The following is a 23,780-nucleotide window of genomic DNA, read 5'->3' as shown; positions in this document are numbered from 1 at the left end:
ACATGTCAGTAATAGACTGCTTTGTTAAATGATTATTAAGCAAAGATATTGGTGTTCCAGTTATATATTGCAAAGTTCAATTTTTAGGCTGGTGTTTTAGAAATATCTTCTAATCGCATTCCCACATTTCAGACAAATATTTGCCACTGTTGACAATTTGGACAAAATGGCATCTCATGATGAACAGGATAAAAAAAACCCGCTAAAAGAAAAAAAAAGTGATGAATGTATTTATAATGTTGTAGAAAATTGTCAACTATAGATAAGCAAATTAAGAGATGTACCACACACTTTATGGCAATTTAGAGCATCTCAGAGTGCTTTTTCCATCCTTTAATTTCCAGTTTTTAGACAAGGAACAAAATCCCAATCACTCAAGTCAATAGCAAAAGCTCCCCGTTGACTTGCGTGAGGACAGGACTTCACCCAAAGAGTTTAAGTGACTTGCCCAAGGTCAAAAACCAAGTCTGTGACTGTGTTGGGAATGGAACCCAGTTCTCTAGTCCTTTTCTGTTGAATCGAGATCTCTAAGTACTGTTCTGTAGCTACCACAGCAGGCTGCCTTTACGTACATACTGAGCTACAAGGGAGGGACAAAGTAAATAAATAAAATTGTGTACAAATTTTAGATTAGAGAATTATATGAATTGAGCATATTACCACATGTAGTTCTAGGATTGCCAACCCTCCAGGATTGTCCTGGAGTCTCCAGGAATTAAAGATTAATCTTTAATTGAATATTATGTCATGTAATAAAACCTGCAGGAATACATCCAAACAAAATTGGCAATCCTGTGATTCAAAGGAGGGATTTGAATCTATATCTCCCACCTCCCAGGTGAGTGCCTTAATCACCAAGCTCTTTACCTCTTTGGCCCAATGAATATTTAAGCATTACACAAAGTGGAACAACTTCAACAGAAGTGGTTGAGAGCAGCTCAACCCAGAAAACCCTATAGACCATTGGCTAGGATGCTCACCTGGGAGGGGGGAGATCTGAATCCTTGCTCCAGAGTTGGGATTCAAACCCAACTGGGCTCCCGCTTCCAGGCAAGTGCCCCAAACACTGAACTAAAAGGTCAGAACAGGACACCTCCTCCGTTTTTGGATTACACAAATTGGGCTTTTCCAGTTTGCTGACAAATTCAAATTATTTTCAGAATTAAACCAAGTATTTTTCTCTGAATTTTGGTTTGCTGGCCAAATTGAAAAAAAATAAAATCAAATTATTTATCCAGCTCTAATTAGCATGTTAATGTCGTCCTCTTAAGCCTATATTTATGGAGCTTTGTAAATCAGGTGAAAACCGGTCTACTCTTTGTTGAAAAATCTTAAAGGTATCTGAAAAATTCTTAAAAAGGTATTTATTTTCAACGTAACACTAATTATAGAAGTCTCTGGCAGAAAATACTTACGTGTTGTTTATTATCTGGAACCGTTCGCCCTTCTTAAACGAAAGATCATCTGTAGTTCTAGCTTCATAATCATATAAGGCCACAAAAACAGTTACACCACCTTGAAAAGAAAAGAGGCATGTCATGTAGCAATACCACTGTAAGATTAATTTAAAAAAAAAAAAAGAAGAAGTCTGACAGCAGCTAATCAATTTTGCTTTGAAAACAAACAAAATGTTCTTTGCATACTAGATCCTGTCAATCTGCAAAAGCTGACTTATCAATAGACTGGCTAACTTCTTTTGATTAAGAGAGAATTTATATAAAAAGAATCCTCAGATAAGGTGAGTTGAGTTATAAAAAACAGATTATAGCAGTTCATTAGAGAATCAAGAGAGTGGTACTTTCAGTCAGAGCATATATAGGGCTTAATATACACAAGACATCAAGAATGATAAACTCAAATGTTGCTTTTTAAAAATATATTTCAAAGAAGTGATATACAATACATTCAAAAGCTATTATCATATTTAAGATTTTAACTTAGATTTTTATAAACTAAACTAGTTTTATGGCAGAGCATCTCCAGACATTACACTATGGATTCTCCACTTTCTGGAACTAAATATCAAGATCTATGCATGGGATTAACTGGACAAGAGGCCAATTTCAGAGGAGACAAAGAATTTTCATTCTATTATGCTTTAAAAAAAAATCCTCATTATAGCATAATTCCATCCAATACTAAAACACACATGTTATCTCCCAGCCATAAAAAGCAGGAAGGGAGACCGGCGTTGAGGATGACGCATAGCTGCATCACCCTTGGAGGAGTGCGGAGTAAGATTTTTCATAAGAGAAGTGAGCTCACTGCATCAATCCATTTGTCCTGAGGCAGAGAGCAAAGTTGCTAGGAGGCCCTAAGCTAAATTCGTGGAAGACATCTTGTTAGATCGTTCATGAAATCACATCAAGTCAACATTATGAGAAAGAAGCAAAACTGAAAATTAAGTTTACAGTCATATAAGGATTTAAAAAGAATTGCAACAGCCTAGACCACAAAGAATTTAGCCTGCTATAAATAGAGAATTGGCCACGGCTTGCCCAAGAAATTGAGCATGATGTCTGCACTTTTTCAAAAGTTGAAGGATGGTGCATAAAACAAATTAAATCAGCATGATTTTCATCAGTTTTGCCTGGTAACCACTCGCTTAGTCTGAAGTCAAGGTGATGCACAAAACATGAAAATGGCGAGAATGTACACAGAAATATACAATGATGCTCAAACATAAGGGAACAAGCTGTATCTGATTATATTTTAAGCTTCAACATCTGACAAAAGTTAATACTCTAGAGTCCCATTATGACAGATGCATTGATTGCTTACCAGCCAACCGACACGTTTCATGATAAACTGTACAATTTACAGCAACTAGGAAGTTATTAATTCAGTTGAACTACACAATACTAACCAAAACAACAGAATAATGCATGCAAATACAAACCACACAGCCAAAGTTATTTACCAGTGCTGTTCTTTGACCGTTGCCCTGGCTGTGAATACATGGAAACCTCTTTCAAAGGCATCTCTGCTGGGTAGGAGCATGAGCAACCAAACGTCACATCATACATCAGATGCCCAGATCTATATAAAGGAATGTGCTCCCCCCCACCCCCCACCCCCCAACCACCTCAGTTCCTTCTCCTGAATTGCTAAATTCTAATGACATGTATGTCTATGCAGTATTTTGGAGCCTGTGGGAGCAAGACTCCAAGCCTCAGTTGACGGACGCAGGCCAGTGGGAAAATACCTGGATAGACAGCACTTTGAAGTTGTGGCTCAGGCTGGAGCTTGGGCTCTGAAGCCCATACCTCCACAGCCTTCAGAGGGGGATCTTATGCCTGCAAGAATTGGCAGTCTAGCTAAGATGCTAGATAGTTCTATGCACCTCATACTCTACCAAGGAAGACCCTATTTAGATCTAGGTTTTCCCAGACTAGAGCTGGTCACAAAATGGACTTCCCCATCCTGTGAAAAATTGAGACTTGGGGGGGAGGGGGGGGGGAGAATGTCATTCTGAATTAGGATGAAAAGCCAAAATTTAAACATTTTTACATACTGAAATCAAGAAAAAAGTTTTGGTTCAATCAGAATGTTTCCTTCAATAAATTTGAAACATTTAACTTAGATTGACAATTTTTTTTTTTATAGAAAATAAATTTTGAAGTAAAAAAATATCAAAACTTTTACTTCTGAACATGTCAAAATAGAACACTGACACTCAGAGGGGAAAAAAAAAAATCAAATCCCCCCCAAACGGAACGGTCATAGAAATGTATATGATTTTGTGAAAAATTTCAATTTTGTCAATATGGCATTCTTCTGATGGAAAAACTATTTCATTGAAGATTTTCTGACTTTCTCCCAGACATCTTTCCCATGAGCTACAAAGAGCCTATTTGTCTTCTCTAAATAGAAAAACATTCTTTTATCATCTGAATTGTGCAAACTACCTGCCCAGGATGGGAATAGGTCTGGGAAAGATAGGGAGGAACATGTACTGGCTGAGGTCGAAATCTGATACCACTTTAGGAATAACACTTGGGTGGGGGTCTCAATCACTTTTTCTTTGTGGATCACAATAGAAAGTGGCATAGTCATTAAGGTCTGTAGTTCACTTATTTTCCTAGAAGAGGCTATGGCAATTAGAAAAGCAGCTTTTAGAAGACTCACTCTAGGGAAATTTCCTTGAGAGGTTCAAAGGAAGGGCATATATTAGTTTCATAAAGCTCCTTGGTAGAGGGTGAATGCATTGATCAGGACTTTAAAAAAAATCTAGTAACAGTGGATTGAAAAATATAAGTCTGCTTCAACATGTTGATAGTAAGCAGAGGAGCTGTTAGGTGTGCTTCGAGAGGCTGCAGACAGGTCTAAGCACTTTATACAGAAAACAGGCCAGAATTCCAGCAATTTTAGACTAAGATGGAATCAAATCTTTATTAGGCAACATTTTCAATCTTGGATGCTATTTTTGCCTGCAACACCTCACTGTAGAGGTCCGTTCTCGATTGGGTTAGAACTGTCTGCATTCTGTCATCAGGAGTGGTCAGTACTGGTTGGGATATTATCCTCTGCGTTGCAAGCTGACTATTTTAAAGCTTGTAATCTTGAGGGAGAGGTAATAAGGATCAGCTCTAGGAAACAGAGTAACAATGTTGGTGTGGATTTAGGGGGGGCTACAAGGCTATGTCTACACTACCACAGTAAGTCGACCTAAGTTACGCAACTCCAGCTACTTGAATAATGTCTACACTGCATTGTGTTGACGGGAGAATCTCTCTCGTCAACTTACCTTACTCTTCTCATTGGCATAAGAGTGCTGGGGTCGACTGGAGAGCAATCTGTGGTTGATTTGGTGGGTCTTCACTAGACCCGCTAAATCGACTCACGGTGCATCTATTTGCAGAGCATAGATATGGCAGTAGTGTAGACATAGTCCAAGAATGAGAATTGCTTGTCTATCTGATCTTCCAAAAGACTCTGAGAAACAAAAGTTTTGAAGGAAGGTACACAAGAGCTATGAACACCATCTCATAAGGAAAGAGTCTGATAGGGATTTCTAGACTCTTCTGTCTCTGGTACAGTACAAGAGGTATTTTGTGTTTGCTCTGGAAGTGAAGAGGTTGATATCTGGGTGGTCCCATTCTGGAAGAGGACATTGGTTAGTTTGTTTTAGAGACCACTCATGCTAGATTTAGGTCTTTCTGCTTAGCTAATCTCTGCCTGTACGTTTTCTTCTCTTGTTGGGTGGAGAACTGACTAGATATGATGTTTTATGTATCACAGCCACAGCTTCCTTACATCTAAGGAGAGACTCAGTGATTGCCTGTCAGGACGTGTAATACGTTGATGTTGCAGTGATGGGAGGAAAGACCTTCAGGGCACAGCATACAGCCCTGAGTTATCGGATGTTTACACAGAGTGTCAACTGCCATGTGTTTCAGTGGCCAAGTACTTTGAGTTTTTGGTAACGTGCACCCCAGCCCAGACTGGATTAATTAGTGATCCCTCAGAGTTTGAGGATGATTGTTAACCTTAAGATTCTGCCACGGGTATTTTTAGTAAAAGACAGGGACTGGTCATGGGTAATAAACATTCACAGAAGCCCGCAACCTGTCCCTGACTTTTACTAAAAATACTCTGGGAGACATGGGGGGAACAGAGTTTTGCCGGGTTTGCACCTGCTCCAGCCCCATCACTGCTCCAGCCCTAGCAGGAGCTGACCCAACTCAGGCTGGCTGCCACCCCCCCGGGGGCTCCTTTTGCTGACAGCTCCAGCAGCCCGGAGACTGACAGTTGCTCCAGCCCTGCCTGAGAAGAAGTCCCAGAAAGTCACGGAATCTGTGACAGAATTGTATCCTTAATGATTGTCTTCCATAAAATGATAGTCAGTTATCACTGGTGGATCCGCAGGTGGCTAATGAGATGGATCCAGGATCCACAGATCCTGTCACAATTGGGGCAGACATTTCCCAATGACGGGGCAGATCTGGACTGTAGAGTTGGGCTGCAGTGCATTCTTTCCTCCTTTCCTGTTGTCTCTGTGGGATCTCAAAATACCGGGGTCCTTGTCACAAGGTCCTTTTCCATATTGGTTGGTCTCGGGCTTGGGTTTCCCGTGAGTTTATGTCAATATTGCATTTCTTCATGTTGGCTTTGAGGGTGTCTTTGAAGCACTTTTTTTGCCCACCCCTCGTCTATTGGCGATGGTCCAATTGTGAGAACATGACCTGCTTTGGGAGATGATTTTCTGGCATTTGAAGAACATGACCAGCCCAACGGAGTTGGTAGTGGATGATCATAGCTTCAATGCTGGAGGTTTTGGCTTGCGACAGAACACTAATGTTGGTGCATTGGTCATCCCACTTGATTCAGAAGATCTTCTGGAGGCACTGTTGATAGTATCGTTGAAGAATCTTGAAGTGTCTACTGTACGTGACCCAGGTTTCAGCACCATATGGCGCATTGAAGGTGGTATTGAATTTCCTCACCAATGTCAGCTCTCTGTAACAGATAGCTGTCAAGGTAAAGGAAGTGCTTGACGTTATTCCTGGGGGGAATTCTGCGCCATTGCACACATGCAGAATTCATGTGCTCCGCTGACTTTTTTTCTCCGCAGAAAATACATTCTGCCAGAGAGGTGCTGCAGTTACGCCTTTCGCCCACCAGGGGCTGCTGTGGTGCCAGAACAGCAGCAGCTGACTCACCGCTCACTGGCTGTAGCAGTTAGCAGCCAGTAGGGAGGAGGAGGAGAGGTTGCGTTCCTCAAAGCTCCCTGCCTAGGGGGCCAGGTGAGGAGGCAAGAGAATATGGAGGCACAGACGGAGTGGGACACACGGGACTACTGGGGGTTCACATAGACTGGGGTTCAGAAGGGCTCGAGGCGGGACAGACTGGAGTGGGGGCTGAATGGGAGTCAGGGTGCAGGGACACATGGGGACGGGGGCTGGAGGGACAGTGCCACACAGGGACAGGGAGGACGGATGGCTGAATGGAGGCGCAGCGCCACATGGGAACAGGGACAGATGGGCTTGACTGATTGGGAGAGGCTAGGCTCAGCCAGGGTCTGATGGGAAGGCTCCCCAACTCCCTAACAATCCCTTCCTCCACCCCCATCCCCACTCACACAAAAACATTGTTCCATGCTTCTCCCATCCACACCCAACGCCTCTTCAGGTTCACTCCCAAGGCTTCTTCCCCAGCAATTACTTCCCTCTCCCTCAGCTCCTCCATTACCCAGCTCCCCCAAGCCTTTGCACTGCTCCTGATGGGTGCGGGAAATGTGTTTCTATACTGTAGTTTAAATGAATGAATACTCAAAGTTCTGTATTAATATGCCTAGTAAGAAATCTATGTCAAAAAACATTTCCTGAATCTTTTTTGTTGTCTGTATTATTACACTTTGAATCATTCCCCCAAATTTCAAGGTCATTATTCCATACAGGTATCTTTGATGTCTCAGACTCACGAATACAGTCTTACCTGCTCCTGTTACTGCCTTGGATTTCCATTGACATTCTCTTTGCTGTACTCTTTGGAATGATATCCACTGAATTACCATCTGAATGGTAAAGACCTTGAAAAGCAGAAGCCCTTAGGAAAGTGTTCTGTTTTGGTCCTATATGTTTTCTTGTGTTGTACGGCACTATAACATTTAATAGATGAGACTGTCAACAGATAAAAACTAAATTATTTTACATAAATCTCACCTGTTAAACTATTAGGATATGGACTGGGCACAGCTGAAAACGAGGAAGAGGCTCCTCCAAAGGGGGTCATCCCCGAAGGTCCTCCAAATGGAGTCATGGAATGACTGTTAAAGTTAACTGATGGTCCCTTTATTGCAGGTGACTGTGTTGCTTGGAGAGAATCTGATCCATGATGGCTGATGTGGGAACTAACAAGCTCTGGAGGGTTATCAGTTCTATATTTCATTGTTGGACCTTTGTCCTCTTTGCTTTTAATGCACCCCATGGTTGCTTCTGTACAGAAAAGAAAAAAAAAAAAAAATCATCTCACCATTGATATATAGTTAATGTAGAAAACATGAAAAAGGCTTATTATAAATACTGATTAAGTACTGCTTAAAAAATTAAAAAGAAGGTGGTAGTTGGTTTTACAGCCACAGAAACTGCTGAAATTTCAATAGATAAATGCTGGAGAAAATAGTTAAGTTAGCTTGCTAGCATACCTGGATTACAAATACTAATGAAAAAAGTTTTCTGGATGGAAAACTGTAGAATTCATAGAATCAATAGAAACTTATTTTTCCCCAAAGTGCTACACCTTGACAGCCCTTAACAAGAACAGTATTTGGATATTCATCATTATGATTCCTCCCTGGACTGTAAATTCTCAGGAGACAGAAAAAGTAGAAAGATGGGTAATGGAAAGATTAGAGCCGTGGGAAGACTTATAGGAGATGAGACTGAACTTGGACCTCCATTCCCAAGGCGTTCATAACTTTGAGGTTCTATTGTATGCTAGCTGGAGCACTGAAATGACATGACAATTCCAGAGTTAATAATTCTGTCTTAACTTCAAAAGTGGAAGTCTCCTTTAACATGAAATAATTAGCTGTCCACATCACTGAGAAATTTAGGGAAAATGACTGAAACCAGCAACAAATTGGAAGCATTTAATAAAAAAAATATAGTCTCTTTTCATTGACATCTATGGTTAATATTTCATGAATCTTTCTTCCATGGCTGGTCAAATAAGTATGAATACTGGAGTTCTTCCTTCAAGTAACTAATTGTGTACACATTTTTTCATTTGCAATCATCACCAATCTCTTCAATCATTAGATATATGCATCTGGAACAAACTTAAGTTCTAATCATTGCCCCAATCCATCTACTTTCAAATATTTTTTTTCAAGTTGTGTGTGTGTATTATTTCTCTTTTCATCTGGTCATTAAAATGTTAAAGACACTTTTCATTTTCTTAAAAACTAACTCTCAGGCTCTGGAATGGACAGTGAACACATGGCAGAGGAAGCACACAAAACTATGTTCTCCTTTCAATGCACAAATTCCTATACATCAGTATAAGAATATTCACCATATCACTTTGGTCTCTAACATCTGTGGTACTGTACTAGCTAATAAGAGAGATCCAACCTAGCTGAATTGTTGCAGTCTGCAAATATAGTTTAAAAATTCTGCAGGGATGAACAAAACAAAAATATCATGGAAATGCCAGAATTTGTCCAAGGAGGTTTTTTTAATTTATTATAGTTAACCCTAATCTGTTGATAATGTCTAAATGTTACTAGAACAACCAAGTAAAGGATCACATAAATGCATGACTTCAAGAGAAGTTAGAGTTCAGCTGTTTAAAAACACCTTACAAAAGAAATCCTGTAATATAGATCTGGAAGGCTCCTAATAGGTAACTCCCAATTAAATTTAATCCAATGACGAACACCTATTTATAACCTCTCCACTACGTCTGGACAATTGCATCCAGTAGGATGTGAACCACCATATTTTGTCTGTCTGGATTCTCAGTGTGGTTTGTTGCCTAATCCTGAAGCCTACCCCCTTTAGTAGAGAATCTCCATTGCAACATTTTTTTAAAAGTGTACAGTATGAACCGTACTGCCTTTGTGAAAGTGTGTTTTGCTAGCAGTACTTAAAATAAAATGATATATTATCTGGCTTGTAGTTATAAAGTCACACAAAGTCAGTGCTTCAAGAAGACAAATACATGAGCATTATTTATTAAAACAAAAATTATGTAGATTAAAAAAAGACGGCAAAAGGAAAAGCTGCTGCATCCTCAAAACATACTGTGCCACTAAATCTCTCTCAGAGATGGTTCTGTCAAGTTTTTTACTCTGTCTTTAACATCTGGCTAACAAGCTAATGAGACTTCAGGATTTAAAAAAAAAAAAAAAAAAAAGTTCGCTTGACCTAGTAAAACCTGCTGGATTCTGTCCAGAGCACTTGTACATTTGGCCAAATGTACAATGTAAATGTTAATGTATGTTGTAATGATTAGAAATAGTTTCTGTGACAAGCCTCATTAATTAAAATAGTAGCTAGTAGTGAAAAGTACCGTCATGTTATATTTGAACAGACTGCAGAAAGATACTTATTGAGGATTTGAATTCATATTCAAGGAACGCAGTAGATCCCCCTGCCTTTTGGTTCACTGTTAAGGTAATCTTCTTTCTGAGGTTTAAGAGATTAACAACAGATATTCAATCGGCACTTCAAGGAAAAGCCACATTCAGACACAAACAGACAAAGAAAATCCAAGAGCTCTACGTTAAAAATCACATACTCCCCCCATTTAAAAACACAAAACAGAAAATGACAAAAGCCCTTCTTTTAAAAGAATAAAAATATACATGAAGACTTTCTACAACATATCGAGGGGGAAAGGAGGGTTAGGGAAGTTGGAGAGAGTAACAATAGGCTTTTTTTTTTTTTTTAGCATTTAGCTTTGTAATGCATTACTAGAGAAAGGAAAAATCCTAAACAGCTGGTCTGTAATGTGGGGATTTGGTTATTATAGTACAGTATGTGTTACTAAAAATGTATATAACCAGAGCAGCTTCCAACAAGTATTTAACACCTCTTTTCTGCTGGTCTTAACAGGGACAATACAAAAATAGTTATACGAAGGATAGGTTTCCCAGTTACAATTTATGCCTCCCTTCCATGGGCACTAAGTTTTTTCACCTCAGACCAATGTCATTTTACAGACGAGATAAACAGACACGTGGAAGGAAGAACAAGATCTTTTGAAGTATAACTGTATAAATAAAAACTTTGCCCAAGTTATGTTTATATACGAAACCAACATCATTCACTAGGCTTCACAGAAATCTGACTAAGGATAAAGGCTTGACAGACTCCCTACACTTGGCTCCTTGGAGATGAGACGAATACCTATGATTCCATGGTACTGACTTGGGAATCAAGTGAGTTTTCCAGGAAACTATGTTCTGAAGGAGAAGGACTAAAAATGTAGGTGTCCAATTCTGCTCTCTGACTGGAATGGGGCCCAATTAGAATGTTGTCCAAAAAGAGTATGAGAAACTGGCTGCAGGAAGGACTGATAGAGAATATCAGGTAAGCCTCCCCAAGGGCCAACAGAAGAAAAACTGTTCTAGGAGACAGTTGACAAATGAGATTTTCGAGTTTCCATATTGAATTTTGCCCTTTTGATTAATTTGTCCAAATGGTTCAGGTCAAAGATATTTGCAAAGCATCAAAACAACTTGAGAACTTGGTGATGGAAGATAGAGTATCCCTTGGTCTCTGTTCAAAGTGGAGTAGTTTGAGAGGCTCAAAATATAAAGGCTATTTCTCCATCTTCTATTCTCTGACTTGTGCTTTGTTAGATTATGGAATGTTGGGCCAGGGGAAAACCAAATCTGCAGGTCTGAGTGATTAATTCTGTTGCACAGACCTTGCTGATTATCTTTGTCACCTACCTGTTCAAAGAAGGGGTGATTTCCTAGTTTGAAGAACTGATGAGAGCCACCATATCTCCAAGAATGCACTGGGACAAGAAGCACTCCAAGTTTTTGTGGCAGAACATCTGGACAACTCATCTATTTTTCCGATTTTAATTTTTTCTGTGTGTCTGAGTCTTGTCTAAAGAATCTAGCAGGGAAGGAGTCACAAAAGGAATGCCTGCTTTTTATTGTTTTTCATTCCTTCTTGTGATAGGAGAATCTTCCTGAAAATATCTTTTGCTTCAAGAACTGCTTTTCCATTGGTTCTCTAAAACACTTGGCTCCCACAGTGCTTCAAAGAGGCCATATTTGATGTTAAGGCTTGTACCAGAAGTATCTTGGGATTTTTTACATCTTTAGGACTGATGGATAAAACTTCTGACAATCATTTAAGGCTAATATAGCCAGAGCAAAGCAGGCTGAAAAGCTCTCAGAACAGCTGTTTCAATTTTTCCATAAGGTGGATTCTACCCTGTGGTCTGCGAGGTTTTTTGGGCAAAAAGTCATCTTTGGTTTCCAAAGCTTCAGAGAATTACTGAGTATTCAACAGGCTGGCAACTGCTGTATGCATGTTGGAAAGAGTAGTGAACGCAGATTTTTTTTTTTTTTTTTTTTTTTTTAAAGTAATTTGGGTGCCACACTGAATTTTTATAATGTGAGAGTCTCTTATGTTTGGTTCACTTGTGCCTACTCTGATTTGATAACATTCTTCTCCTTAGGATCAAGGAGAATGCAGAGCTCCCTCTTAGAAGCCATGCCAGAAAAGAAGGGTTTTTTTTTTGTTGTTTTTTGGTTTTAATTTCTTACTTTCCTCATGATCCATCATACACTCGGATGCCTTTTACAGAGTGTGATTCTGAAGTGGTCCAGAGGGAAGCCTTTTTTTGGGTCTCTCTCTCTCTCCTCTTTCTTCTTTACAGTCTGAGCGCTTGCCATTCTCTGATGACAAGGGAGAAAAGAGAATGACTTTTGTTTATACATTTCTCTTTTTCAGAGTGCCTAGAACTCCTCTCTCCCCCCCTCTTAATAACAGACTGGCTCTATGCAGTCAATACGAAGCCTATAACTTAATTCTCTCTCTTTTTTATGGACACTTGAAGCTCCAAATTAGTGTTGAAGGAAAAAGTCTTATTAAAATTCTGTGTGATTATAAAAATAGAATATTTTTTACAATTCAAAATGTCACTAATATTCTGCAGGTTAGTTGAGTGGATCTTCTAGCTTTATTTAACATCTGATTGTTTACTTTCACAAATTCAGCTCTACTGTCACTTGTTTGAGTGGAGACTGCTTGCTTACTGTATTGTTGGACAAGCACAGTGGAACAGGTGGTTTCAGATGGCAGTAGCCAAACAGGTGGTTTCTAGGGTGACCAGATGTCCCAATTTTATAGGGACAGTCCCGATTTTTGGGTCTTTTTCTTATATAGGCTCCTATTACCCCCCACCCCCTGTCCCAATTTTTCACACTTGCTGTCTGGTCACCCTAGTAGTTTCAGATGGTAGTAGTTAAAACTGATTTAATAAAGTAGGAGGGTGGTGCAGAGTAAAAGAATGGGGGAAATCAAAGATCCCCGCTAAGAATGTCTAAAAACCTATGCTCCTAATTCTGGCTCTATTATAACATTTACTAATTCCATCTAAAAGGTATACGTTTGGATATGAAAGGTATTGCCTTTGCTATAAAAAGTGAAGAAGAAATGCATACTTCAAAGGATAAACATGAATGGTTTCTAGTCTTCACAAAACTGGCATAATCTTTTGTCTTTACTTGAATTACATCACATGTATTATTTAATACACTTTAACAAACTGACAATCATGAAATTTTCTAATTTCGCTGTGACCAACCCATGAAATTTGAGACCATTCATTTACAGGGTATCTCATCATAATTAATTATAACACCATTAGCATAATACAACCACCACTTTAAATCCCCAGTCTATTGTTATGCAGCTAAAAATGTCATTGGTTGTAAATAATAACTTGGTGAGAGGGAAGGAGTGAAGACAGTGAGACAGGAGCATAAAAGAAGCCAGTGACACAATGGATGGAATTTAACTACCAGAAGTTCTGTGATTAATATAGCTAGTATTAAAGTGTAGTTCTACAATGAAAAGTTACTGGAAAAACAGCACCGTTGGCTCCGTTGTTTTGTGTGTCTCAGATCAAAATCTGTTTAGTTTAACAGCAATACATATTTTTCCCTTTCCTTACTGATAGCACTGTAAAACCAACCAGTAAGAGGTTCCACATGCCAAATACTGTCCTCAACAGGGTTGCACAAGTAACTGAGGTCAGAATTTGGTGCTGCAGTTGGAATTTAGTTGATTTCACTGACTATGCAGACACTAGAATAAAACCCAGCAGTCTCCTATTGCACTGCAGCAACTGAAGTGAAGCAAAAATACAGGACTCTGAACACATAAAGGGAATAAATCAGTTATGTAAGAAAGGCCGTTTATATTAACTGTATATTTTTTAAAAGTTTTTTGATGGGAAAGTTGTCTGCAAAGATTGATATAAATTAGTTATAAATTGTGTTTCTTAATTGCTCAGATGCCATCGCTTCTATTAAAGTTAGCTTTCTGTATAAAACAATTTTCAAAGACTTGTAAACTTGTTAAAACTTCCTAGTTTTAAAAAAAGTTACGCAGATGAACATATTACACCTGTCCTCAACCAGCTTGCGGTTCCTTCCGAAATTAGATTTATGTTTCTGTCAAAGTGGGTTCTTGAGGGTGATTGATTTTCTCAATAAAGAGCCAGTTTCTTGACTAACAAGGACCTTTCGAGGGCGCAGAGTCCAGTGCGATCCTGAATATCTACACAGCGATTTTTAGCCCTATAGCCTGATCCCAAGTCAGCTGACCTGGGCCAGCTGCGGCCGTGCCACAGGTCTTTTATCCCAGCATAGATATACCCTGAAAGATACTTGCCACACAAGGGAAGCCTTACTACCTGACCCCAATGTCCTATGGGATTGTAGTTTCAAGGAGCAGAGGGAGAATAAGGTCTATTTTCACACCAAAAAGAAGCAGAACTAGGGACTGACACAAGAGCTGGGTGAAGCTGAGATCAGTAGGGAGGACTGGGAGTCCCCGCTTCAGACTGCACTCTCCTTTTTTTGCCTGGTGCCTGACCTACGGGATCCACTACTTGCTCAGTGCTTATTGTGGGAGGTCAACTGTATTTGGAAGGGCTCCATGAAAGCTACAGCATCTGGTGCTCCTCCTGAAGTTATTGTCTATTTGTATTATGGTTGTGCCTAGATGCCCCAACCACAATCAGGGCCCCACTGTGCTTGGTGCCGTACATACAACAAGAAATAGTCCCTGCCTTGGAGCTTACAAATCTAAAATGGACAAGTCAGACAAAGGAAATATTATCCCCATTTTACAGATGGAAAACGGAGGCATAGATAAATTAATGACTTGTCTGTCTACATGGGAAAGTTATATCAGTATGAGTTAATGCATGAATTTGAACCAATAGTTATACTGTTATAACCTTACGGTGTAGACACATTTTTTCTGGTATGAGTGCCTTGGACAGAGCACTGGACTGGAACTCAGGAGACCTGGGTTCCATTCTTGGCTTGACCACGGGCCTGCTGGGTGACCTGGGTAAATCACTGCATCTGCCTGTGCTTATCTCCATTTTACAGATGGGGAAACAATGATGCTGACCTCCTTTGTAAAGCTTTTTGAGATCTATTAATGAAAAGCACTATAAGAGCTAGATATCACTGTTTTTATTTTATTCAGTTTATCTGATACAGTTTAGGAATGGGTTTAAGCTACTAGAATAAGTGCTTCCATAAAGGGAAAGGAGGAATGGCTATACTGATTAATCATATGGGTAAAACTTTCCCATGTAGACAAGCTCTTAATGACTTATCCAGAGTCACACAGGAAGTCTGCTGCAGAATCAAGAATTGAACCCAGATCTCCTGAGTCCCACTCACTTCACTAGAAAGACCATCCTCCCTTTCTGCACTCCTGTTGCTGCCATTAGTGTGCTCCACTTCAGTCAGGAGCTGCCTACCCAGTGTGAGGTAACTGAAGACTGGGGGGGAGGGGGAGGGGGAGGTTGCAAAGAGATGGGGCTGCAGTAGACACAAAACTGCTCAACAGCTAGGGTTGAGGGTGCCTGAACTGGAGCCAAAAATCCAGGCAGAAAAACATGCAAGTAATTTTAGGGGTTACTTGCAACAACAGATACAAAGTTTTCAAATTAGATTTTCACTGTTAAGTTGTTGGTGTCCCCTTCAAGGTTCTCTAAAAGTCAGCATATTGTTTATATTCAAGAAGTGAATATAAAATATATTTTAACTATGCTCTTGGGTGCATCCTAAAAAATCCCCATTCAAACCACATGAAATTGTACGTGATGCTGATGATTCATTTTCCTTACTCCAACAGCCAAGAATCCAAGAGATTTTTTGCTAAAACTACAGTTTGCAAAAGAAATTCTGTACAGCAGATGTGCAGAGTATGAAGGCATAATATTTAAAATAAAAATGTAAATTCATGTCTCAGGAGTGAGATGTATTTTGTGCTGCAGCATACCGTCACCACATGAAATCTTCTAAGTACTAAAGATACTACAAACACACCACCACAATACATGAACCATAAACCATTGCTATTGCTCCACAAAGTCTAGTCAGTGCATTCTTTTCCTTAAATGTACATAGTCAATCAATCAATGCAACAAATACAAGTAACAAGGGAAGAATTCCAATGCTTTTTTGATGCACTTAAAAGCAGTTTAGTCCTATGGATGTTTAGTTGAATGGTTAAAGAACATTTAACAGATTTAAGAGTCTTGCATGTGTGAAAAAGCATGCCAAAAGTTGATTTCAAATTAAAATAAAATACGTTACAACTTACCTAAACCACCTAGTCTACTTCCGACTGACTTTATGAACTACTGCCAGTAACAAAATATATCTGGTATCTCTGAAACCTATTTGCACTAGGGCAGCTGGGTGAATCTTGTTCATTTCACAGATTATATTTAAGCAACTCATTGTTTTCCAAAAACTTTCTATATTTAATACATTTGTTCTCAAAGAAAGACGCATCTGACAACTTTTTAAAAAGCCATTTTATAAAACCACTAGTGTACTCTATGGAGCTCACAGTACGGAGAACAACTTTAAGTCTGCTTCTATCACACACACACACACACACAATTCCAATATCTGGAGTGACCTAAAGATAAAAACAAACAAACAAACCAAAAACTCACATTATGCATAAGTTTAAAGCATCAGAAAAAGTGAGATGAGGCATCAATGCATTAACCACTTTGGACACTTTTTTCAAAGCACACTCCAATAAGTTTATTGTGTTCCAAACACTTAATTGGTTGTTTGATTACATATCAAAACTTTCGTACACCAACCACAATCATGTTTAGATTCTCTTTCCCATGAGTATGGAAAAAACCACTACACTAACAAAATTTAAAAATAAAAAGCTCAACATTACTACCATTCAGAGAAAGCACTGTAAAAGAAAAACATGCAACTATTTTTCAAAGATGTAATAAAAACCAACAAAAAATAGATTTTTCCCTGCTAAAACTATTGCAAATGGACACAATTTAACAGTCATGCTTAAATATGTTCCTGATAGGCATCATTTACTTGAATTTATTTCAGAACTAGATTAACTGCAGATTAATTTCTCACCATGAAGACACTTATCTTTTCAGACTTCTACACTTATTTAGCATCATTCCTATTGACTCTAACAAGATTTTGCAAGCCCATAATATTTAGAGTTCCAAGCATCTTATGAGGTTTGCCTACAATAGCTCTAATTTTACCTACAGAGATAAAACTTGCCATATAGTAAGAGGATTATCTTAGGCACTGTCCTTTCAGACAGGACAAAACTAAGACCACCAAGTGTGGCAACTACATTTTATAGTTAGAGAAATGTAGACTAATATAAAAGAACAGTGGAGAAGAGTTCAAAGTCTGCAAGGTTTATATCAATGAAAGCTTTATTTACAGTCTCCATTAACCAACTTAAAAGAAATAATGGATAAGAGTCAGTCCTAGAAACTATATTAAAAGGCATATTTTTAAAGGCTCTGCTTCCTTCACGATTGCCCCATCTACTTCAAACATATTTCCTTAATAGTTTTCCTGTAATGTATGTCACACAAACATTCAAGAAATAATTTTCCCTTTTCAGTGCATTTAGTCTTGATAAAAGTAGTTTAGTGTGTTTTGACATCAAAATTATGTGCAAAATTTAATGTTACAAGTGTTTGCTTCACTCAGTGTATCTTCAGATAATTAGTCTTCTCACTTGGCCTGAAGTTAAAGTTGCCTGTACTAGAGTGCCTCTCTTTTTGAGTAAATCCTGTTTTTAAGAAAGGAACCTCAGAATGTTATGGGAAGATTGTACAAAATAATCTGTCTTCCATGCCTGTTAAAGAAGAGGTCATGAATAAATGGGAAAGAGCTCTGATGCCAGAGGTTTGAGATGTCATTCATAGTGTCTTTTGTGTTTGTTCCATTTCAAAAAATGTGTTAGAGTTAAAATATAGTATAAAATATAATAACCCATTATACCAGTAAATATGAACAAGATAGCAAATCACTTCTCTGACAAACATTGGAGGCGTTGTGATCAACATGTTTTCCTATTTCAAGTTCAGTGGTCCTGTTCATAATTACCTTCTTATTGATCACTTGTTCTCCATCACACTGAACAAAATTCTCTGGCTTTTTGGTGCCCAGCATTCCAGACTCTTATGTGATGGGGAATTTGAACTTTGAAAAATGAGAGAGAGATAAATGGAAGCGGATTCAAATTTTAATTATGGTTGCTCCATTGGTTATATGTAGATGATAGAAAATCCCTGACTCTTCCACCATACTGGAATGGGTTCAAGTCTGGAACTTTATGACTCTGCACATATGTCTAGTTATATTTTGAGAAGGCACACAAGTTTGTGCACATTCTTCTGCAAATTATTTTAAACAAAAGATCATATAAACTTTAGTAGTAAATGTGGGAGACATTAAAGTTACCCCTTTCTTCTCACTCTATATTTTCCTTTTTCTGTCTTCTTTCTCATATCCTTTGTTACATACTTAAAATGTGTTATAATATTAATTTTAATTCTTATCTCACTGTTTGAAAAATACAAAAGCCTCTTGCAGTATTTTCATCGATTTTATTTATGCGTGGAAGGATTCAATTTTTATTAGTAAATGTAGGTACATGATTTCACTGAACACACAAACCCGTGAAAAAAATATTTCCATCAATAACAGAAATTTACAGATAAGCAAAGAAAGAAAAATGCTGCTTGAGAACTTTAGAATCTGATTTAAGGATATTTATGTTGTACGTTTTGACATACGATGATGACAGTTTGTGTTTTAACAGTTACAAAGCTTTCGCCTTTTGAATCCCAATGTCTACTGTCATTAAAAAGAGAAAAATTCTTTAAAAGAATCAATTTTATCCTTCAAAATTATATATAAAGTCAAATTCTGCCAAACCTAATTCTATTAATAAGGACAAAACACTGATGTATTATATTTCTAATGATGCTATATTGTTTAATCTATGATTTTTACCATTTCACAGAATTAAAAAAAAAAAAAAGTCTCTTACTTCATATATAAAAAACTAATTATAAGGATGTGGACATACTTTATATGCTAACTACTCAGAATAGTATATAGAGGGGACTGAGTTTACCTAATATGAACACCTCATTATTTATATAGTAACTGATAAATAAATAAAATAAAATGAAAAATAAATGTTTTCCTATTTCAAGTTCAGTGGTCCTGTTCATAATTACCTTCTTACTAATCACTTGTTCTCTATCACACTGAACAAAATTCTCTGGCTTTTTGGTGCCCAGCATTCCAGACTCTTATGTGATACGGAATTTGAACTTTGAAAAATGAGAGAGAGATAAATGCAATTTACATTGAACGATGCATAAATATATGTATCAGGAACAGCAGAAGCGCCAATGATTTGGGTCAGCAGGGAAGGAAGAGGTAGCAATCCAGAGTTATTAGAATATTGTCTTTAGTTTGCACTTGTTTCCAATAAAAATATATCTTTTGTAATTTGCTATTTTTGACTCCAATCCTGCAGACAATTATGCATTATTGGGACTTCTCACAAATATAAAGGTTAAGTATGTGCAGAAGTAGATGCAAGATTGGGACCTTTATTTATATTATTTTAAAAAACCTTAAAGAAGATTTTAAAAGGATATTACAAAAAGAGCATTGATTCTATATATAAAATTCTTAAGAGACCTCTCAGCCTCTACTAATTTTCAAAAAGGCAAATTATTACAACAGTAGGTAGAGTAAAAACAGTGTGACCATTTTAATTACTTCTTTAGTTGATAATCACTAGCATATTAACAAAAGCTGTGCTTAAAGTGTCTAATACCAATTACTGGTAAAAAGTGGCAACTAATTTATTCAAAGGCCACATACCCAGGTCTCATTAGTCAATTAGTTCTCTGCTGAACAATAGAAATATCAGGAAGGCCAGCTGGAAAAAGTCAACCTTTTCATGAATACAAAAAGTTAAAATATATATAAACAAGTACAGCCACTCAAGTATGTTTAATGCTACAAAAGGTTGTTTTATTTTGTGCATAAAAAGGAAATGTGTATTTAAGCCAAAGAAATTCAAAATTAAACACAAAAAGTAACACTCTCCCACAACTCCATACTAAACAACTTTATTGCAAGAGAACAGTTATATTAAATTTTACCTAAACAAGGTGTATTATTGACAACTGCTATCATTACTGCTGTTGTATTGCCTATATTGTATTGCTTCATATATTGGCAGATACAGACAGCACCATTATACTGGAGAAATTCAGTGTTGGTAGGATCCAAGTTTGACAAACATTTTTTCTTATTGTTTTGTTAAGTCCTGGAGTTTTGTTATCAATCAAATACTGGGAAAGACCACAATGCCCAAATACCCAAATAAAAGAGCAGACTGCTAAAGGAAATGTGACCAAACCTGGAGTAGCTAGCACTGCACCAATCCACTCCTGAAAATGCAGACCACAAGAAGGAACAACAAACGTGGTTCTCTGATTCCCTGCCCACATAGAGTTCAGGGCCAATGGATCCACTCTCTGCAGGACCACATGGGCAATGGAGTGATGCAGAAGTGCCTATTAAACAATTATTCCTCCATGCTCGGATACCAGGCTCTGCAACGTGCAGTGCCCTACTACAAATGCTCTAGGCCAGGGGTGGGCAAACTACGGCCCGCAGGCCACATCCGGCCCACGGGACCGTCCTGCCCGGCCCCCGAGCTCCTGGCCCGGGAGGCTAGCCCCCAGCTCCTCCCCTGCAGCCTCAGCTCGCTCCACCGCTGGCGCAATGCTCTGGGCAGCAGAGCTGTGAGCTCCTGGGGCAGCACAGCTGCAGAGCCCGGCCTGACCCGGTGCTCTGTGCTGCATGGTGGTGGTAGCGTCGCCAGCCACTGGTGCTCCAGGCAGTGCGGTAAGGGGGCAGAGAGCAAGGGGGGTTGGAGGGCAAGGGAGTTCAGGGTGGTGGTCAGGGGTGTGGATGGTGGTTGGGGGGGGAAAACAGGGGGTTGAATGGGGGCAGGGGTCCTGGGGGGGCCGTCAGGAATGAAAGGAGTGGGTGGATGGGGCAGCAGAGATCCGGGGGCAGTCAGGGGACAGGGAGCGGGGGTATGTGGATGGGGCAGGGATCCCAGAGCATCTGTCAGAGAACAGGGGGTTGGATGGGGCAGGAATCCGGGAGGGGGGGGCGGAAAGAGGGGAAGATAGGAGGTGGGGGCCGGGCCATGACCCCCTCTCCTAACCGGCCTTCCATACAATTTACGAAACCCGATGCGGCCCTCAGGCCAAAAAGTTTGCCCGTCCCTGCGCTAGATTCTCCAGCGTAGACATGATATTTTTGCTGTGTTACAGTCCTGGACAAAATAGAGGAAATACATCTCCTCTCCTCTTATCTTTGGAAAGTGAAACTTGGCTATTTCTTGAGTTGCTGCTATTACAAAGGTATTAAGAGATGTCTTCAGTCCTGGTTAACTCCAACAGCTGAAGGGAGGGACTTACACAACTGTGGGCCAGCCACTGGGAAAGCCTAGACCTTGGTCCCATGAATCTTACAAGGCAATATAAATTCCTGCTGACTCAGAGGCCTGATGAATCAAAGTGCTCAACTCTTTCCAACTCAGGACAAGCAATTTCAGCAGAATGTATTGTGTATACTAAGTCTGCAATGCTTGATGGTAACAGGAAACCTCATATTGTGCATTTCCTATTCCTTGTCTGTTTCCCTTTGGACAGATCTTCAAATGCAGGTGGAAAAACAAACAGGAATTGCTGCAACTGTTTTAGGCAAAGGCCAAAGACTTTTCAGGAAAGACATTATAGAAGGAGGAGGAAACAGTGTTGAATGATATCAAAAACTTTTAGTGGTGCTTCTACCTGAAAGAGTGAAGTAAGAACAACCAACCATCCATTTCATATTCACAAGGAGCGCTAAAGTAAGTAAAAACACAAATTTAAAAAATGTAATCTCTTAAGGATATGCCAGCTCTCCCTCTCTTTTAGGGATATGTAACAGAGGGTGCTGCACTTGCTCAACAGTCTCTCCCTGTAACTTGGCATTCTGCAGCTCAAACGCCATTGTGCTATCCATATTGCAGACAGCAAAGTTAAACTATCCAGAGCACACACAAAGCCCTGTAAGTCACTGTGCTCCACAGTTTGCAAAGTGAAGCCTACCAACATTTTAGCAACTGCCACTTTCCAGTCCATTCCATCATACAGAGCAAACCAAGGGATTAAGCCTGTAGGAATAAAAGAAAACAGGGGGTGGGGGGAAGAGAGGAATGGTTACAAAATGGGAGATGGGAAAGGCCAGGTGTGACACAGGTCCAGAAAGTGTTACACAACTATCAGGCTAATTGACCCAGATTCAACCTTTAGAAACATATTAGTAGGGCCCTACCAAAGTCATGGTCCATTTTGGTCATAAGATTTTAAAAATAGTAAACTTAATGATTTCAACTATTAAAATCTGAAATTTCAAGGTGTGGTAATTGTAGGGGTCCAGACCCAAAAAGGAGTTGGGGGTTATTGTAGGGGGGGTGTGGTACTGCTACCCTTATTTCTGCGCTCTGCTGGGGGTAGTGGCGCTGCCTTTAGAGCTGGGCAGCTGGAGAGTGGCAGCTGTTGGCCGGGAGCCCAGCTCTGAAGGCAGCACCACTGCCAGAAGCAGCACAGTAGTAAGGATGGTTTGATATGGTATTGCCACCTTTACTTCTGCGCTGCTGCTCGCAGGGCGCTGGCTTCAGAGTTGGGCCCTCGGCCAGCAGCTGCCCCTCTCCAGCCACCCAGCTCTGAAGGCAGCAGTGCAGAAATAAGGGTGGCAATATCATGACCCACCAGCCTAAAATAACCATGCGACCCCCCCGCAATTCCCTTTTGGGTCAGAACCCCCCGTTTGAGAAACGCTGATCTACCCCGTTAAATCTAGTCTTGTGTGTGTGCTTTTACCCTATACTATACAGATTTCACAGGGGGAGACAGTATTTCACAGTCCATGATGTGTTTTTCATGGCCGTGAATTTGGTAGGGCCCTACATATTAGTAGATAATGTTTGTGTTGTGTGTGTTTACATATATATTGTAGAAGGTTGACAACGTAACCAAACAGTTCCTGTCTATCCCAGTGTTCTGTTAATTCATTTAAATGAACTGTGCTTGTAGTGATATCACTGTCTTAATTTCCCTTGGAAGCATGTAGCAAACTACCTGTAAATGGCAGGAGACAGGCAATTGTCTTACATTAATCCATTTAGCTAATTATCAGTGATGCTACGAAAGACGAGGTCTACTTCAAAAGCTAGGATAATTGTCTATTATTCACCCAAGGACTGCATACTGTCAAGAGGCTGCCCAGGAACTATATTTAAAACAAAACACACACACACACACACACACACACTCTTGGGCCCTTATCCTTTTCATCTCAGATCTGCTTAAGCTTCATCAGGGGAAGCGTGAGCCGAAAGACTGAAGTCTCCAGTCCCATCTGGATCACCCTGACATTGGACTGAACCTAAAGACTAATTCTGAAAGAACTCTTTGCAACTCTAAACTTACCATCTCGACTATGAAACTGCCCTAAGAATTCTATTCCTAACTCTATGTATAATTATAAAAAAATAACAGGAGTACTTGTGGCACCTTAGAGACTAACAAATTTATTAGAGCATAAGCTTTCGTGGGCTACAACCCACTTCTTCGGATGCATCCGAAGAAGTGGGTTGTAGCCC

At 39.4% G+C, this 23,780-nt stretch overlaps 1 protein-coding gene across 3 annotated transcripts in view; it reads right to left on the bottom strand.

Annotated features, from left to right (window-relative positions):
- Positions 1 to 23,780, bottom strand: part of YES1 (YES proto-oncogene 1, Src family tyrosine kinase) — a 67,247-nt gene that overhangs the window by 23,951 nt on the left and 19,516 nt on the right. For 2 of the 3 annotated variants that reach the window (XM_024210769.3, XM_024210771.3), the window contains exons 2-3: positions 7,665 to 7,937; positions 1,416 to 1,515 (exon numbers count right to left, since the gene is read on the bottom strand). In XM_024210769.3, coding sequence (XP_024066537.1) covers positions 1,416 to 1,515; positions 7,665 to 7,929 — 365 coding nt within the window. In that variant the 5' untranslated portion in view covers positions 7,930 to 7,937. Of the gene's footprint in view, positions 1 to 1,415; positions 1,516 to 7,664; positions 7,938 to 10,017; positions 10,104 to 23,780 lie in introns of those variants that run through there. The other variant, XM_024210770.3, reaches the window with a different exon arrangement.

Source organism: Terrapene carolina, unplaced genomic scaffold (genome assembly GCF_002925995.2).
Source record: "Terrapene carolina triunguis isolate 2854851 unplaced genomic scaffold, T_m_triunguis-2.0 Scaffold58, whole genome shotgun sequence".
Taxonomy (NCBI): Eukaryota; Metazoa; Chordata; order Testudines; family Emydidae; genus Terrapene; species Terrapene triunguis.
Note: the sequence above shows the minus strand (reverse complement) of the source record. Positions and strands in the feature narration are given on the sequence as shown.